A 15,049-nucleotide genomic window follows, 5' to 3' on the forward strand; every position below is an offset into this window, starting at 1 on the left:
GAAGTTATTTTGCCATTACAGTGATTTTATCTTTTATTTTTCTGTCATGAACATAAGCAATTTATGTGAAAGAGTGATGTGAACATCTCACCATCATATGTGGATTATGTTCAGTAGTTAGAGAGATTGTTAAGACTGTAGAGTACCTCCCTTCAGGGTACATAATTCTTGCTACCGATGGTTGAGAAAGTTGTTGCAGAAAAAACACTCGTAGGTTTTAAGTATTTGACCAGGCTATTTGTCTTTGTATAATTTTAACATTTTTTGTTTTGTTTTAAGTATGTATAACACTTACCTGAAAAGGTAATTGCTCTGATTACAGGAATCAGTTCTTGAGACAAGAGTACCGGATAGCGCTCAAACTTCAAAGGAAGACAGTAGTTCTGTAAGTATTGCAATTGCCAAATCAGTATTTCAGAAACTGTTAAGTGATAGTTATTTCTACATCTGCATTACATGGTTGCATACATATACGTATGTACGTACTCCAGATATCACTGATGTGCCACTTTCCGACACAAAGAGGCAAATGGGTATCTTGAAACTCCATCCACTGTACCATCCCTTCTTATGAGGCTTTTGACAGAATGATGGTGACCCTTACACTGGAGCTCTTCAGGTGCCATTGCTGTAGATTTTAATTCATAATTTAAGCAGTGACTTGAATCAAACGTAAGACCCAGGACATTATCAGCAGTAGTCATGGGTGCCACCCGTAGTCCATGGTGATCATTTATTTGAATATCAGGAATAGAAGTTAATTCAGTATTTGTCACTGTGACTCATGGTTCTAACTTTTAAAATATCAACTCATTATTTTGCTTCAAGCTATACAGCATGGAATGTTGTGCGGAGGCTAGTAGCACTGACTTACATACTCTGGGTTGTGTGTTCAGACTGACCACCAATAGATAATGCTTATTTATTATATATCATTTCTGGAAGGTACTTGACAATTATTAAGTTTGTAGTGTTTGCGTATTGTGGAATATTTGATGTTTCTATCAAAGAGTTCAGTTCTATTCTCTCTGTACATTGGTGTCTACAATAAAAATTATTTTAGTGTTAGGTGTAGTATTTCACTGACAATGAAACTTTTTGATTTGGACTTGATTGGGGTTATGATATGGCATTGTTTGGTGGAGATATTGAGTACTTCAAAACATGTACATTACTGGAATATAAGCAGTACATAATTCCTATGGTCTGTATATTCAGGAAACCAATGGATTCCAAAAGAACTGGAAGTCGGGTATCCATCAATGTTTCCTGGAACTTCTGGTCAGTGCCTGACAAATTGTTTGAAGGGGTTAACCAAGTTGGCAAATACAACATGTGGGATGACATGATAAGCTTGGCAAATGTGTACTTTTACTTGAGTTCTCAGACCACTAGTGCCATCAGAAAAAACGAAGAGAAGCTTGATAGCTGGGATAAATTTCATGCTGAACTGAAGAAAACGTGGTGAAAATCACTAGCAGATTTGCCAAGTGGAAGTTTGACCCTAATGCCACTTCTTAAAGTGGAATACAAGAGAGCTTATAAAACACACACTTTATGAAATATGTTCAGCTCTTGTGGTAAAGGATGTCACAACAGCAGAAAAATTCATGAAGTGGCGCCAGAGAATTGAGGGAAGAGAAGAAAAAAGAGTCAGAGGAATGAGATCTGATTTGACTCCCAAATGTTGTACCCGTTGTAGTTGTGGAAGACCACTATGATCTTGCCTGTCTTATATGACAGGTAGTGCAATATGAGATTAAACATATCATGATAGCCAGAATGTCAGACTAAGAACACAAGAGGTAAAGGCCATGTACACTGACCACATGCCAGCAAGTGGTAGATTATGTAAAATGTGACAGACCTGTCCTCAAATTTAGGTGATAAGGAGTTGAATGTGTCACGTGTTTTACGATTTTGTGTTTTGCCTTCACATCTACATCAGGTCTTAGGTCATCGCTTTCAGTGTGTTAAACAGGGTGTATACGACCCGGGACAACCGGGAGATCCGGGAAAAACCCAGGAATTTTGTCATGCGGGAGAAAACCGGAAAAAATCCCGGGATATTTTCAGAATTCTGGGAATTTTTCATTGTTTTAGTTTTCAGTTAATTTTTTGTAATTTTGACTGGTAAGAACCGATACTCTAACAAAGAATATTACTGTATCCCATTACGGCAGAATAATACGTCAACAACAAAACGTAAACGAGAGAAAAAAACGAAAATAACTTAAATTGCAAAGGAAATGTGCCATATACAACGACGACACACAGTGTTTATGCAAGCGTCTACCAATTGAAAATGTTTCAAAGGCTTCAGGAAGATATTCAATGCTTCGTAACAAGAAGTTGCTTAAAATGAGCAACTGTTTACCTTAGATTTGTTTTAGCAGTTATGCGCAGGCTCATGCACATGCGCAGTTGAGTCACGTTTGAGTAGTAGATTCTCCAGCTGCTGGCTACAGGGTGCAAGCAGTCGCAGCAAGCAGCTAGATGCTACCGGGAAAAGCGATTGCCAAATTCATATTCTTGAGGAAGAAACCTTGTTTCACAAAGCGCCTAGCATCCAGCGCACGTTTGTCTATCGATTATTCATATGATTTTGAAATGCTTCCCTGTTGGTTTTTGAACATTTTTGAACACATTTTGATTTCTGAATGAATCATAAGTTGACTTTTGAATCCATGCATAGTGTATGTGATGTCTCTGTCAGGAGAATCCTTGTCGCGTAAGAAATAAACTTTCCGCAGAGAAAAGTTGACGGGGCTATACGAGCTGAGGGAGTAAAGCCGAATGGATGAATGCCTATCACTGTCTGATTATGCGGTTGATTGGGCTTGCGAATGATCAGCATTGCTTATAATTACTAGCGAAATCCATAGATTCAGACTACCAGAATTGAAGTAAACAACTGACAGGAATAACAGGTGAGAAAGATTACATATAATCTTCTCGGTGTATCCAAGAAAATGAAATTTTGGCAGAAAAGTTTTGGCCAGATCGCTACACTAGTAAGGACCAGTTGTACAGTCCCTGGCTAGCAGCCGCTTAAGTTCTATTCCGGAAGTAACGCGGAAAACGTGTTGCTCGAACACGTAATAATGCCTAACTGGAAAATAATCGTGGGATAACTAAACCTGTGATTCTGGCAGGGTTAGTTAAGTTAATTGGAGAACAAATTTTGACAATGGCAGGAATAGCTACAGAATTGGTGATGACAGATTGTTTGTTAGAATGAGGACGGAGAAGAAAAGGGGACATCACACAAATTATGGAAGAATAAGATGATTCCAAATTTATATAAAAATTTCGTAACACTACTTTTCAATCTCATGCTTGAGAAGCCGGTGCGTATGAATGAAATGTGAAACTATTTCGTAACATAAAGCTTTTTGCTTGTAGGAGGCCTAATAGGCATTTGATATTAATACTTCGTGAATGGCCATTTGTGCCAAAACAGTCTTGTTTATTTGGTGTGTTACAAATGGCCTATTTTGTTTTATCTACAGACAGTGACAAAATAGATGTAATAAAATCGAGAAACCACACCAGTCATGGGTATTATTTGTATTAAGGCTTTTTCAGTATTAGATAACGACATTTCGATTTTTCATGTAGCAAAACGTTTGACGAACTTTGATGACATAATAAAAAAATGGTTCAAATGGCTCTGAGCACTATGGGACTTAACATCTGAGGTCATCAGTCCCCTCGAACTTAGAGCTACTTAAACCTAACCAACCTAAGGACATCACACACATTCATGCCCGAGGCAGGATTCGAACCTGCGACCATATCGGTCGCGCAGTTCCAGACAAGTGCGTAGAACCGCTCGGCCACATTAGCTGGCGATGACGTAATAGATACTTTCGCAGAAAGGAAAGCATGCCATGAAAAGTTGCAGCAAGATTAGAGAGGAAAAAAAGGTTTGAAGAAATGTGTAATTTCTTGCTTATCTCGTGTCAGTATTGGTTTTATATATCCTATATTTAATTTTATGTCACACAAAACAGCAAGTTATTAACTAATAGGCAATAAAGAGTTCAGGTTTTCTGAAGAGTTCTTGTTCTCTCGATTACAAATAATCCCATCCGTTATTAATTTCGAGATTTTTTTTAAGAGGGGCTGGCTGTCAAACCGGCCGACTGGGAGTAGGAGAGGCACCACAGGACATTTCAGTTTCCACTCTCCTAAATATAGTTTGGATGTGCGGTAGAAATATGCTTTATGAAGAGGCGTGGCACTGCACTTTGGCATACTTAAGACCAAATAATATGTCTTACATTTCCTCGAATACATATGTTTTACGTTTCAAACTTTTCCGAAAGATGTACGCTACAAAATGAACATACACTCCTGGAAATTGAAATAAGAACACCGTGAATTCATTGTCCCAGGAAGGGGAAACTTTATTGACACATTCCTGGGGTCAGATACATCACATGATCACACTGACAGAACCACAGGCACATAGACACAGGCAACAGAGCATGCACAATGTCGGCACTAGTACAGTGTATATCCATCTTTCGCAGCAATGCAGGCTGCTATTCTCCCATGGAGACGATCGTGGAGATGCTGGATGTAGTCCTGTGCAACGGCTTGCCATGCCATTTCCACCTGGCGCCTCAGTTGGACCAGCGTTCGTGCTGGACGTGCAGACCGCGTGAGACGACGCTTCATCCAGTCCCAAACATGCTCAATGGGGGACAGATCCGGAGATCTTGCTGGCCAGGGTAGTTGACTTACACCTTCTAGAGCACGTTGGGTGGCACGGGATACATGCGGATGTGCATTGTCCTGTTGGAACAGCAAGTTCCCTTGTCGGTCTAGGAATGGTAGAACGATGGGTTCGATGACGGTTTGGATGTACCGTGCACTATTCAGTGTCCTGTCGACGATCACCAGTGGTGTACGGCCAGTGTAGGAGATCGCTCCCCACACCATGATGCCGGGTGTTGGCCCTGTGTGCCTCGGTCGTACGTAGTCCTGATTGTGGCGCTCACCTGCACGGCGCCAAACACGCATACGACCATCATTGCCACCAAGGCAGAAGCGACTCTCATCGCTGAAGACGGCACGTCTCCATTCGTCCCTCCATTCACGCCTGTCGCGACACCACTGGAGGCGGGCTGCACGATGTTGGGGCGTGAGCGGAAGACGGCCTAACGGTGTGCGGGACCGTATCCCAGCTTCATGGAGGCGGTTGCGAATGGTCCTCGCCGATACCCCAGGAGCAACAGTGTCCCTAATTTGCTGGGAAGTGGCGGTGCGGTCCCCTACGGCACTGCGTAGGATCCTACGGTCTTGGCGTGCATCCGTGCTTCGCTGCGGTCCGGTCCCAGGTCGACGGGCATGTGCACCTTCCGCCGATCACTGGCGACAACATCGATGTACTGTGGAGACCTCACGCCCCACGTGTTGAGCAATTCGGCGGTACGTCCACCCGGCCTCCCGCATGCCCACTATACGCCCTCGCTCAAAGCCCGTCAACTGCACATACGGTTCACGTCCACGCTGTCGCGGCATGCTACCAGTGTTAAAGACTGCGATGGAGCTCCGTATGCCACGGCAATTTGGCTGACACTGGCGGCGGCGGTGCACAAATGCTGCGCAGCTAGCGCCATTCGACGGCCAACACCGCGGTTCCTGGTGTGTCCGCTGTGCCGTGCGTGTGATCATTGCTTGTACAGCCCTCTCGCAGTGTCCGGAGCAAGTATGGTGGGTCTGACACACCGGTGTCAATGTGTTCTTTTTTCCATTTCCAGGAGTGTATTTTGAAAATTCGATTTTTTTTTTTAGTGTTAACCCAGTTCGCAAATATCATAGATCCGGGGCTGATGCGCAGAGTAGTCTGAGTTATAATGGGTAGACTCCACGTGACCCGTGTTTACATTTAATGATTATGCTGTTTCCCCTTCGTTTACTCTCACGTCAAATGAAAAAAACAGTTATATGTGGTCAGGAGCTATCAAGTGAATTAAAACACATTCACATAATTACGGAAGGCTAAAATATGTCATTAGTTGCTGGCCGGTGTGGCCGTGCGGTTATCGGCGCTTCAGTCTGGAACCGCGTGACCGCTACAGTCGCAGGTTCGAATCCTGCCTCGGGCATGGATGTGCGTGATGTCCTTAGGTTAGTTAGGTTTAAGTAGCTCTAAGTTTGAGAGGACTGATGACCACAGATGTTAAGTCCCATAGTGCTCAGAGCCATTTGAACCATTTTATGTCGTTAGTTTTAGATTTGATGTCATTTCCACCTTTCTGACAGTCTAATCACCTTGCGGAACAATGAAGGTATTTTTGTCTGTTTGCTAAAAAAACTCGACTTTTGTTAACCTTTTCTGCAGAGGCAGTCAATGTATTTGAAATGAAATGTTTAATGTCACAGTACTGGCTAGTTTCAATTGTTCGCTGCATTTCAAGTGCACGTTTTCATTTTCTAGCACATAAGGCATTATGCCATAATGAAGAACCAAACATGATATAATACAGTACTTGTGCTCCAAGAAAATTTACATCCCGAAAACCACACTGAAAAGCTTAATATCAGGTTGAGGTCTACTTCGTTGGGAATCTGGACATACGAATGTGCACTTTAAGTATGCACTTTAAATGTGCACGAAATTCGGATGCTCTTGCAGTATTCTCTGATATCTTGTTTCTTTTATGACATAATGTATGATCTTTCAATGTTTTACACGTAAGTACATACGGGCTTCCTACGTCATGATAGCTACCCAAGCGCGGTGTCGCCTGTTATCTGCACTCCCTGGCAACTGCTGAAACAAACCTATTTCTAACAGGTCGCGGGAAAATATTGTGAATAGTGGTTTGAAAAGCATTACTTTCAAAGTAAATATCCTTTTACGTAAGTTGAACTATGTGCAAGGATGTGCCATGAATTTATTAAATCACAGAGCATTTGACTCTCATTTAAAAATCAACTCTTTGATGATGAGCCATTTAGAAGAATTTCGAACCCTGAAGTTTAGACATTTATGTCATTATTCAAAATTTGTGTGATGTATCTTAAAGTGTAACATGCGCAAAAAAGATCAACAGTATATGCGAAAGCTTAGCTTCTCTTGCAGCGTATTGACCTTACAGACCAATATTATTATATGTTAAAGCATTGCTTTTCTTGTAGCAACACTATGTAGATTAATTCAAACTATTAACTTTGCCCGTTTGTGTGTTTGTGCTACTTAATAGTGATGTTGCTGTTGGCTGACTACATCACGTGTCCTATGCTCTGAATATCTGCTGTCATCGGCTGGCGAGATCATGTGACATAAGCTCCGAACGGCTTACAAAAGCGCATTGAAATCTTGATCTCAATGATTCGGAAAGTAACATGCGGAGTCTGATGGAATTCCAATGTATACTTTCGTAATACGAAAATACGCAGCGTACATGTTGCTGCACATCGAAAATATTTCTAAAACGTGTCTTTTTCCCTGAGTTTCAATTTCTAAAGTGCTGGGAAATTGTACGCCCGTCTATAAAACCATAACCATTCAAAAGATTGATAAGGGAAAATATACTGTCACCCGGGAGAAAGTGTATTTTTAACCAGGAATTCCGGGAAAAATCTGGGAATTTTTTTTCCTTGTCCATGTATACACCCTGTTAGAGAATGTCTGGCTCCTCCCATTACTGCTTTTATAATCCACCGATCTTCTTTTCTGGACTTGCCTCTTAGAGGCTGTCCATATCAGATGTCATTGTTAGTAATGGTCTGCCTTGCCTCACTTGCTCCATTGCCCCATACAGAGGAGTCGTGTGTGTTGATGTAAACAAGAGCTCAAGGTAGAAGCCCCATTGGTCTCACATAGTCAGCGTATGGGTGCTGATGACTACATCGTTGAATCACTTCTAATGCGCGAGCACACACACACACACACACACACACACACACACACACACACACACACACTCAGTGTGTTAAAGAAGTAGTATATCAGTCTTCAGCACCAGTCTCGGGCACCAGTGAAACTTGTCAGCATGAATTGATTTGGTCAACTTGAACTAATACTGTAGCCATCACATGACAACCCAGCACCTCACCAAAGCAGGTTCAACCATTCCTCCTATCAAGGATAATGCACCGCTGAGCAACTGACGTTTGGAGAGCAGGGGAAAGTAGGCATTTTGTATCCACTGTAGTCCACCTGGACACAGTGTATACTGTAGCAGGGGAAGAAGGCAAGTGTTTGGCAATTGTTACACCACCAGATGTCAACCATCACAACAGTTCTTTTCATGCCAGCAGGTTGTAGATGGTTATAGTTCACTATGGGATGAAGGCCATTGTCATACCCTGTGTGAAGTTGTTCTCCAAAATGGTGTTGCCATGTCCTGTCTTTGTCAGAGGTACCAGCCACTCTCCTAGCCACTGAATTTGAAAAAAACTATGTGAATCGACTATCTATGAAGGTGAATCCGCCACAGATAAAGATCCTCCATGGATGACAGTCACTAATATATCACAAAATCTCATTGAAATCTTCATCGACAGCCACCCTCCCTAGGAGCTAGCCAATTCAGAGGTTTGTTTCTGTGTAATGTTGAATGCACTGTAGATCATCCTTCAATTAGCCAGCCCTCATATAGATGGTTAACAGATGAATGACTCAGTGGTTAGACACTGGACTCGCATTCGGGAGGACGACGGTTCAATCCCGCGTCCGGCTATCCTGATTTAGGTTTTCCGTGATTTCCCTAAATCGCTCCAAGCAAAAGCCGGGATGGTTCCTTTGAAAGGGCACGGCCGATATCCTTCCCCATCCTTCCCTAATCTGATGAGACCGATGACCTCGCTGTCTGGTCTCCTTCACCAAAACAACAGATGAATGATGAATAACCCAAGTGGAGTGGAGAAAGTGGTGCAAGATGTCATCATTAAACGCTCAGTGTGTCCTTGGTTCTCAGCTATGGTTGCTATGGTCCTAGTGAGAAACACACATGACATATGATATTTGTGCATTGACTGTTGAGAACTGAACTATATAAACAAGAAATACACACTATGTGATCACAAGTATCTGAACACCTGGCTGAAAATGAGTTAAAAGTTTCTGGCACACTCCATCGATAATGCTGGAATTCAATATGGTGTTAGCCCACCCCTAGCCTTGATGACAGCTTCCACCATAGGCATATGTTCAAACATGTGCTGGAAGGTTTCGTGGGAAATGGCAACCCATTCTTCAAAGTGTGCTGCACTGAGGAGAGGTATTAATGTTGCTCGGTGAAGCCTGGCACAAAGTCGGTGTTCCAAAACATCCCAAAGGTGTTCTATAGGATTCAGGTTAGGACTCTGTGCAGGCGAATACATTACAGGTATGTTACTGTCTTGTAACCACTGTGCCACAGGTTGTGCATTATGAGTAGGCGCTTAGTCGTGTTGAAAGATGCAATCTCCATCCCCGAATTGCTCTTCAACAGAGGGAATGCAGAAGGTGCTTTAAAACATCAATGTAGGCCTGTGCTGTGACCGTGCCATGAAAAACAACAAGGGATGCAAGTCCCCTCCACATTGTGTACCGTAATTTGTCACTCCACTCAATAATATTTCACTATTCAATCATCAAATGTTTATGCTCCTTACACCAAGCAAAAAGTTGTCTGGTATTTACCGACATCATGTGTGGCTTATGAGCAGCCGCTCGGTCACTAAATCCAAGTTTTCTCACCTGCCTAACTATTGTAGTACCCGACTTTCTTCAACTGTCTGCAGTCCCTGTCAGTCAGTAGATGAGGTCCGCCTCTACATTTTTGTGCTGTACATGTCCCTTCACGTTTCCACTTCACTATCACATCGGAAACAGTGGACCTAGGGATGTTTAGGAGTGTGGAAATCTCGAGTACAGACATATGACACAAGTGACACCCAATCACCCTACCACATTCGAAGTCCATGAGTTCCGTGGAGCGCCCCATTCTGCTTTCCCACAATGTCTAATGACTACTGAGGGTACTGATATGGAGTAAGTGGAAATACTTTTGGTGGTGGCTGGATACTTTTGATCACATAGTGTATTTCTCCATTGTCAGTTGTTGATGACAATCCAGATTGCTCGAAAGGAGCAAAATATTTCTGAACTAATGACATATAGACAGGCTATTGGAAAACTGAATTTGATCAGGCTGACATGAGAAAGATTTCCATCAAAACTCCTGACAGTTTCTATGAGTTCAAAGTTATGCCTTTTGGACTATATAATGCACCAGCCAAATTAGAATATACAGGGTGGTCTATTGATAGTGACTATGCCAAATATCTCACGAAATAAGCATCAAATGATAAAACTACAATGACTGAAACTTGTCCAGTTTGGAGGGGGTAACCACATGGCGCTATGGTTGGCCTGCTAGATGGGGCTGCCATAGGTCAAACGTATATCAACTGCGTTTTTTTAAAAAGGAACCCCCATTTTTTATTACATGTTTGTGTAGTGCATAAAGAAATGTTAATGTTTTAGTTAGACCACTTTTTTTGCTTTGTGATAGATGGCGCTGTAATAGTCACAAACGTATAAGTACATGGTATCACGTAACATTCCGCCAGTACGGACGCTATTTGCTTCTTGATACATTACCCGTGTTAAAATGGACCGCTTACCAACTGTGTAAAAGTTCGATATCGTGTTGATGTATGGCTATTGTGATCGAAATGGCCAACAGGCATGTGCTATGTACGTTATTTGGTATCCTGGATGACATCATCCAAGTGTCCAGACCGTTTGCCGAATAGTTACGTTATTTAAGGGAACAGGAAGTGTTCAGCCACTTGTGAAGCATCAACCATGACCTGCAACAAATGATGATGCTGAAGTAGGTGTTTCAGCTGCTGTCGCGGCTAATCCGCACATCAGTAGCAGACAAATTGCGTGAGAATCGGGAATCTCAAAAATGTCGTTGCTGAGAATGCTACATCAACATCGATTGCACCCATACCATATTTCTATGCACCAGGAATTGCATGACGAAGACTGAACATTGTGTACAGTTCTGCCACTGGGCACAAGAGAAATTGCGGGACATAGACAGATTTTTTGCACGTGTTCTATTTAGTGATGAAGCATCATTCACCAACAGTGGTAATGTAAACCGGTATAATGTGCGCTATTGGGGAACAGAAAATTCACGATGGCCGCGACAGGTGGAACATCATTGACCTTGGCCAGTCAATGTATGGTGCGGCATTATGGGAGGAAGGATAATTGGCCTCCATTTTATCGATGGCAATCTAATTGGTGCAATGTATGCTGATTTCCTATGTAATGTTCTACCGATGTTACTACAAGATGTTTCACTGCACGACAGAATGGCGATGTACTTCCAACATGATGGATGTCCGGCACATAGCTCGCGTGCCATTGAAGCAGTATTGAATAGCATATTTCAAGACAGGTGGATTGTTTGTTGAAGCACCATACCATGACCTGCACGTTCACCAGATCTGACATCCCAGGATTTATTTCTGTGGGGAACGTTGAAGGATATTTGCTGTCGTGATCCACCAACAACGCCTGACAACATGCATCAGCTCATTGTCAATGCATTTGCGAACACTACAGAAGGCAAACTACTTGCTGTTGAGAGGAATGTCATTACACGTGTTGCCAAATGCATTGAGGTTGATGGACATCATTTGAGCATTTATTGCATTAATGTAGTATTTACAGGTAATCACGCTGTAACAACATGCGTTCTCAGAAATAATAAGTTCACAAAGGTGCATGTATCACATTGAAACAACCTAAATAAAATGTTCAAATGTACCTACATTCTGTATTTTAATTAAAAAAACCTACCTGTTACCAACTGTTCGTGTAAAATTGTGAGCCATATCTTTGTGACTATTACAGCACCATCTATCACAAAGCGAAAAACGTAGTCCAACTAAAACATTCATTTATCTTTACGTACTACATGAATATGTAATAAAAAAGGGGGGGGGGGTTCCTATTTTAAGAAATGCAGCTGATACCCGTATGACCTATGGCAGCGCCATCTAGTGGGCCAACCATAGCGCCATCTTGTTTCCCCCTTCAAGTTAGACGAGTTGCGTTCTTTGTAGTGTTTTCATTTGATGCTTATTTCGTGAGATATTTGGCCCGGTCACTATCAATGGACCACCCTGTATTATGGAGAACCTTCTTCAACAAGTTATATGGACAACATATTTGTGCTGTCTGAATGATACAGTCATTTTTGGAAGACATTTGAAGAACATCCGAGCCACCTGAGAATTGTGCTAAAGTGTATTCACATTGAAGGCCTCCCTCTTTCTGAAAGACTTCCTAATGGTCAGAAAAAATAAGAAAAGAAAAAAAGGAAGATAATAAAAGAAAAAAAAAACATTGGAGCATTTAGTTAATGGCAATGGAGTCAACCTGATCCATGGAAAATAAAAGCAGGCACAAGTTTTTCCACCTTCTTGACACAACTGTGGTGTGAGTTCCTTCAGGATGTGCTTATCCTACCCACACATGTCCATTGCATGAACTGCTGCAGGGAGATGCCAAATTTTCCTAGAATGTGGTGCAAGAAAATCTTGAGTTTTCCTTAAGGACGCATGAACGTCACCTTCAGCCATAGCTTTTTATGACAGGAATACTGATCCAGAACTTCACACCAACACTAGCATTGATGGGTTAGGTAAATTTCTAGTACATGTTCAGGGAGGTGCCGAATAGGAGATAGCTTACACTTCCAGGGTTTCTCCTCCAAGTCTGAGATGAACTACTCTTAAATCAAAAGAGTGCCCTGAAATTGTTGGGGCCATGAACAAGTGCAGCTTCATTTGTTTGCAAATTACTCATGCTGATGATGAACTAAGATTCTCTTTTCTAGATGACGAGCATGATGAATCAGTCAGGTTGACTGGCTGTATGTATGCTGATGCTTCAGGAGTATGGTGTCACAGTGGTGTACAAAACCACATACAAACACAAGGATGCTGAGTGCCTTTAAAGGACTTCTTTTTTGAGTGGTGATCAGACGTCAGACTTGTTTGATGGAGCATGCTATGAATTCCTTTCCTGTGGTGATCTATTCACCTCAGAATAGCACTTGCACCTTATAGCCTCGGTTATTTGTTGCATGTTTCTCAATCTCTATCTTCCGCTGCTGTTTTTCCTTCTGCAGCTCCCTCTAGTACCATGAAAGTTATCGCCTAAGCTTGTAACTCATGTCCTATTGTCCTACATATTCTTCTTGTTAGTGTTCTCCATACATTACATTCTTCAACTGTTCTGTGGAGAACCTCCTGATTTTTTACCTTATTAGCCCACCAAATTTTTTACGTTCTTCTGTAAAACCACATTTCAAACACTTCGATTATCTTCTGTTCCAGCTTTTACACAGTCCGTGAGACACTATCGTACATAGCTGTGCTCCGAATGTGCATTCTCAGAAATTTCTTTCTCAAATTTAGGGCAGTGTGTGATACTAGTATACATCTTGGCCAGGAATACCCTCTTTGTCTGTCCCGGTCTGCTTGTTAGGTCCTCCTTGCTTTTCCCATCATGTGTCATTTTCCTTCTGAGGTATGAGAACTCCTTAACATAGTGATTATCAGTTTTGCATTGTATTCTCTTATCTGCAGCTTCTCATTACTTTGGTCTTTGTTTGGTTCACTCTCACTCCGTAGTCAGTACTCATTGGACTGTTTAGTCTATTCAACAGATCCTATAATTCATCAGCAAATCTTATCACTGACATTATGTCACCTTGTTCTCTGATCAGTAGAGGTGAAAGATTATGTTTCAATCTTACACTCGTTTTAATCTGAGCACTGCTTTCTTTGTTTCCAGTTTTATTGTTCCCTCTTGGTTCTTACACAAATTGTGTATTACCCATCTGTTCCTTTAACTTACTCCTAGTTTAAATGAAAATGGTTAGTTGTGGTGGATGGATAAATTGATTTCACAATTGTCTATTTTTCTCAGAATTTGGAACATCTTACACCATTTTACAGTGTCTTAACACTTTTTCTTTGTTGGCAGATCCAATGAATGTGCTTTGATTTTTCTTTGATAGTCAAGCATGTCAGGGCTGCCCCCATTTTACCTTTCCCTTTCCTAATGCTGAACTGATTGTCATGTAATAGATCCTCAGTTATCTTTTCCATTCTTCTGTATATTACTCTTGTTACTCTGATTGTCCAATAGATCCCACACAAATCTGCCCTTGGTGTTTTGGGAAATGGATATGTGTAGGTGATAATTTTCCCAAAAGGCTGATGGTATGCAACCAGGATCATAGACTCTACACACCAGGATGATTAGCAATTTTGTTGCCACTTCACCCAATGATTTTAGAAATTCTGATGGAATGTTATCTTTCCCTTCTGATTTATTTGATCTCAAGTGTTCCTAAGGTCTTTTAAATTCTAACACTAATACTGGATCCCTTATCTCTTCCATATTGACTTCAATTTCTTGTTCTGTTATGTCGTCACATAACTCCTCCCCCTCATAGAGCATTCTGTGTACTCTTTCCATGTATGTCCTCTCTCCTCTGTATTCAACAGTGGAATTCCCATTGCACTCTTAATGTTGGCACCCTGCCTTTTAATTTCAGTGGAGCTTGTTTAGACTTTTACATATGCTGAGACAGTCCTTCTGATGATCATTTCTTTATCGATTTCTTCATATTTTTTGTTCAGCCATTTTGCATTTGCTTCCTGGCACTTCCTGTTTCTCTCATTTCTGAGTGATTCTACAGCTCTGCAGCATACAACGTGGTGAAGCAGTTAACATCACTAGCTGGCATCTGGTTGATTGTGAGGCTGAACCTGACCACCAGCAATTACTTGAATTTACTATTTATTGATTCTAATTCCCCAAATTTTGTATGTTTGCATATTCTGAAATATTCAACAGTTTTGTAAATAGCAGCATTTCTGGTCAATGATATTTATTTCTATCCTATCCGTACATGGGTGTCCGTAATAAACTTGCTTACAGTGCAAAGTGATGTTCTTCATTGACAATGCTGCAAAGTTATTTCAACGTAATTGTGGTTACGAA

General features: G+C 41.5%; 1 protein-coding gene across 1 annotated transcript in view; it reads left to right on the plus strand.

The window, feature by feature from the left end:
- The window catches only part of LOC124554842, a 511,599-nt gene that overhangs the window by 403,694 nt on the left and 92,856 nt on the right, over positions 1-15,049 (plus strand). The window contains exon 36 of the mRNA XM_047128504.1: positions 323-385. Within this exon, the coding sequence (XP_046984460.1) occupies positions 323-385 (63 nt within the window). The remainder of the gene's footprint in view (positions 1-322; positions 386-15,049) is intronic.

This window comes from Schistocerca americana, chromosome X (assembly GCF_021461395.2).
Source record: "Schistocerca americana isolate TAMUIC-IGC-003095 chromosome X, iqSchAmer2.1, whole genome shotgun sequence".
In the NCBI taxonomy this organism is placed as follows: domain Eukaryota; kingdom Metazoa; phylum Arthropoda; class Insecta; order Orthoptera; family Acrididae; genus Schistocerca; species Schistocerca americana.